This window comes from Dipteris shenzhenensis, chromosome 9 (genome assembly GCF_047967505.1).
Source record: "Dipteris shenzhenensis isolate YYH24624 ecotype China chromosome 9, Dip_SZ_1.0, whole genome shotgun sequence".
NCBI classification, from domain to species: Eukaryota; Viridiplantae; Streptophyta; class Polypodiopsida; order Gleicheniales; family Dipteridaceae; genus Dipteris; species Dipteris shenzhenensis.
Genome location: NC_141604.1, coordinates 50,528,560 through 50,532,747, shown reverse-complemented (window position 1 = coordinate 50,532,747; position 4,188 = coordinate 50,528,560). Strand labels below are relative to the sequence as shown.

Genomic DNA, 4,188 nt, shown 5'->3' with positions numbered 1-4,188 from the left:
GCTGCCAGGGTGTAGAGGCCATGGTCTAAGATGGGAGAAAAAGTGGCTATTCTCATTCTAAATCCATCCTAGGATGGGAGTAATGATGACAAAAAGATTCCCATCCTAAACCCATGATAGCCCCATCCATGTGCTAAGGCCCTTAGTAGATGTGGCTGAACTCAAACTTAGACTGGTGCAAATAGAACTACAAAAGAAATGCTTTAGATGATTTACCCACCGGAAGATTACATTGTAGGTTTTCCATCCCCGCTCCATTTAGGGTGATTTATCAACGTGACTCTTTGCGTTGGCTCTCACACAAAAAATCTTAACATGAGCTTGTACAAGGATGATAAGACTACAGGTATATAGCAGGTAAAGTATTTAGGGTGAGATGCGAGAGAATGCCCATTTACACACGAGACTCTCAAACCTATCTCCTTTTACTGTTTAGCAGAGAGAATGTGGCCCGACACACTGCTGAAAAATACAAGTTTGTGCTGTGGAGCATTCTGGATGGAAAATTTAAAAGAAAGAAATGCCCTGGATTTTGATTATGAACCAGGATCGTCATTATGATGTGGACCTAAAGTTCAACATAATAATCAATCTTAATATATCCTTGGAGCTTGCTAGAGGCGTTGCAAACTCTCCCTGAATTCCCAAACCATGTATTCTTGGCCTTGCAGCTTGTAACCCTGAAGTTGCTGCGTGTAGACCTCCTCTTCAAGGTATCCATTGAAAAAACGTCAGTTCGCAGTGTGCATTGGAGATCTTGGAAGAACTTTTACGATGAAGATCAGAAAGCATACTGGGATCACAGAGAGAATTATGCTGTGGAACTCCATCGGAAAGCTCATCATGATTTCTCTCAAGAAATAAACACCCGAGTGATATATGAAGCATCCATCTAATGACTAAGCTACTTTCAATGTCATAATCAAAGAATATAACAAAGGTAATGTGATCAGTGGTTCACAAAAGCAGAACGGATGTTCTGATGCTGATCCTCGGGTGCAATATGTCTACAATTATGCTTCAGAGCTCAGGTTATGGAAACTGCAAAACTGATGAGGTCTTTAATAGAAAGATGTTGAGCTTGACTTAAGTGTTTATCAATCGCATCCTTACTGCAAGCTTGAGCTGGATCGACTTTACCAGAAAAGCCGTGAGCTTGAACGGAGATTCCTGCTGACAAACACCATCGTTGATAAAGCGTTCGGGATGGAATTCCAAGGCGTTTTCTCCCCATAGCCACGGCATTCGCCCCATTGCGTAAGCTGAGACGACGATAGAATCACCCTTCCTCACCTTCGTCCCATCAGGGAACGTGTCCGCTGCCACTGCTGTCTTGGAGTCCTGCAACCAAATCACATAGTCAGAACTGTTTCCCAAGTCCTTGTCAGTATTCTGATTCCCCAATTCTGCAAGGATCGATTAAGTGTTCGCTTTCCCAAGCTTCCTGCTTGGTAAAATACTCACATTGGGCACCGCAGGATAGAGCCTCAGCGTCTCTTGTAAACACGCCTGCAAGTAATGCATCTTGCTGATCTTCTCGTAAGTTAAAAGCTTAGCAAAACGCTGAATTTCTTCGTTGGAAGGGAGGTCCCCATCTCCGCCATCATCCCTACACGCTGTCGCAGCGGCAGCTTCGGACTCTACCTGGTATATCTCTTCAACCAGCTTCTCTTCAACGAGATGGTTTCCACAAAGCGAGTACAAAAGCCAGCAAAGGGTAATCGCTGTGGTGTCTCGGCCTGCAATCATAAAGTTGATGATGATATCCCGTATCTTCCGATCTGTGTATTCTTGGGGGTCACTCGTGCTAAGAGCTAGAAATCTGGATAGAAGATCCGCTTTCACCTGGCAATCAGACAGTACAAAACTTGGAGATACGTTACTAGAAGGTTGGACAGACACTAACACACCAAACTGGCACTTGCAGACGGAGAAACTACAACCAGTAAAGAGCCATTAGATGCTACCGTTTTTTGCTCCGATTCTCTCAATTCTCGCCTTCTTTGCTCAATGAGGCCTGCTACAATGCTGTCTAGCGTGGCTACATCCTTGGCAAACATCGCTTCATTCCCAACCTGCAGCCAGCGTTTTAGTTTCCAAAGTGGGTCGATGTAGCGATGGAACACCATGGAATTGCAATTGTCGAAAGCTTTGGCAAAAGTCTCTTGTGCGGGAGAAGGACTTTGCCGCAGAGAACCGATGTCCACCCCAAAACCAATTTTGCAGACGGAGTCGAAGGTCAGCCGCAGAGCCATATCCTAGAAAAAATGGCGGTGTCTGAGTAAAGAAAATCCATAGATCCGCTCTGCTTCGAATTCAGAATTCATGAAGTTTTATTACCTGCATGTCGACAGATTTCCCAGCTCGTGCTTCTAAAACAAGGAGACTCGCTAGCTTTGTGGCCTGTTCGCGGAATGCTAATTCGCTCAACTCTCTAAGAGCTCTCGATGCAAATTCATAGCTGGCTACCTTCCGCTGTTGCTTCCATTGCACGCCGTCCACGCTAAAAATCCCGTCTCCAAGAAATTCTTGCTGCTTCTCGTAACCAAAACTGCCCTGATGATCATTTTTCAAGATGGTCAAGCATCATAGCTCAAATCCACTATAAAGGGTCACAGCTCTACTTTTTCATAGCTGTTAAATAATCATTTGTCAAGACTTCCAAGCAGCAGCATCCAATCCAGGTTGGATTGGATAACATCTGAAATTATCAAATCACTGGGATGGCTGATTGACAATCATTTGACAGGCTTGCCAAAGATGATAGCTGAATTTTGTCAATCAACATCATGGCTAATGGAGAGCCATTTTGTCAAGATTGTCAATCAGCAGCATAATCCATGGAGGATTGGACCGTAGCTAAAATTTAAAAAAATTTCTTTGTCAGACCTGGAAGCTAAAAAGCCACGAATTACTCACGACCTCTGATGGTCGTCGAAAAGAAAGAAAGGAAGGATTTGCAAGTGCGCACCTTGATGTAATTGTCAAAATGGGTTTTGAGCATGTGCTCAACATTAGCAGGATCTGCGGTGTAGTAGTAGTCGAAGCCAATGTAAGCGACACGAAAGGTTCTGAATTTGAGGCAGTAATGGGTGATATAATCATGGAAGTGGGGGAGGTTAAAGGCATGGGAGAGGGCAGCACCGAGGAGGGGGAAAGAGGGGGGGCCGGGGGCGAGGTGGCGGTGGCGCCAGCGATGGAGGGCGATGCAGAAGGCGAGGGAGGCAAGGAGGTAAGCTGAGATTTGGAGAGCAGAAGAGAGGAGGAGGAGGAGCTGGGGGGTGTTGGAAGAAGCCATAGCCCAATTCAACTGATCTAGCAATTGGGTTTCTCTCAGATTACTTAAGAAGTAATCTCAGATCAGAAGAGAGAGCAGAAGAAAGGCAGAAGCTTATAAATATATTCGTGGGAACCCATGTGGCTCGATGTGCCCAACATTTAATGCTGGTTGTGCAACACAACGCATTTGCTCCTCTCCACCTATTTTCACGACTGGGTAGCCCCACAATCCTACCCAAGAGCAATCACTAACGGATTCAAACCAGGTCCCCCCACTTTGGGGTCTAACAACGGTACTTACTTAGGCCTTGCCACCCCTTCCAAGTTAGCTTCTTTGTACACTGCTCACAATATCTATGGTCCAAAATATCAAAAAAGAATATTAGTACAAAAATGTACATATTCATTCATGATGATGGGGTAGCACAAATATACTCATAAGGCCATCCCAATATTTGGTTGAGTTGATGGAAAAAAGACCAATCAAATGTTTTCTCATAATTGCATGGGCCCCTCTACATACAACTTGAACCATTTCACGTCTAATATGAACATGTTGTATTCTTGAAAGTTCACTTTCATGATTTCTTGTATGCTTCCATTGTAATCTATCAGACTTTCCACTCTGTGGGTATCACTAGCTCAACTTTCTTGGGAAAAGTTTGCCATGGCTCTATGATCAAATATGTTACAATTTAGATCAACCTTCTCTATGTGAAAGGGATGCCCATGTGACCACATTGCATTGAATGAAGTACATCGAGCAAGAATTCAAAAGTAAAATTTATACTCATGTGACCACATTGCATTGAATGAAGTATAATGAACATAAAATCAAAAAAGTAGAATTTCAAAGAATGAATTCAAAAGATTTTTTCGAATTATGACAACCATAAATGGAGGAGAACA

The 4,188-nt window shown here is 43.6% G+C and overlaps 1 protein-coding gene across 2 annotated transcripts; it reads right to left on the bottom strand.

Annotated features, from left to right (window-relative positions):
• Nucleotides 1–821: 821 nt before the first annotated feature.
• On the bottom strand, nt 822–3,368 carry LOC147898790 (cytochrome P450 704C1-like). 2 transcript variants are annotated; one of them, XM_087379434.1, is made up of 5 exons: nt 2,972–3,368; nt 2,341–2,556; nt 1,968–2,258; nt 1,465–1,845; nt 822–1,341 (listed from the first exon to the last, which is right to left on the bottom strand). In XM_087379434.1, the coding sequence occupies exons 1-5, from the start codon at nt 3,296–3,298 to the stop codon at nt 1,087–1,089; spliced, it is 1,470 nt and encodes a 489-aa protein (XP_087235560.1). In that variant the 5' UTR covers nt 3,299–3,368; the 3' UTR covers nt 822–1,086. The 2 variants fall into 2 exon arrangements, with proteins under 2 accessions (XP_087235560.1, XP_087235561.1); XM_087379435.1 differs by having other exon boundaries at nt 824–1,341; nt 2,341–2,551; nt 2,972–3,096.
• Between the last annotated feature and the right edge of the window lie 820 nt (nt 3,369–4,188).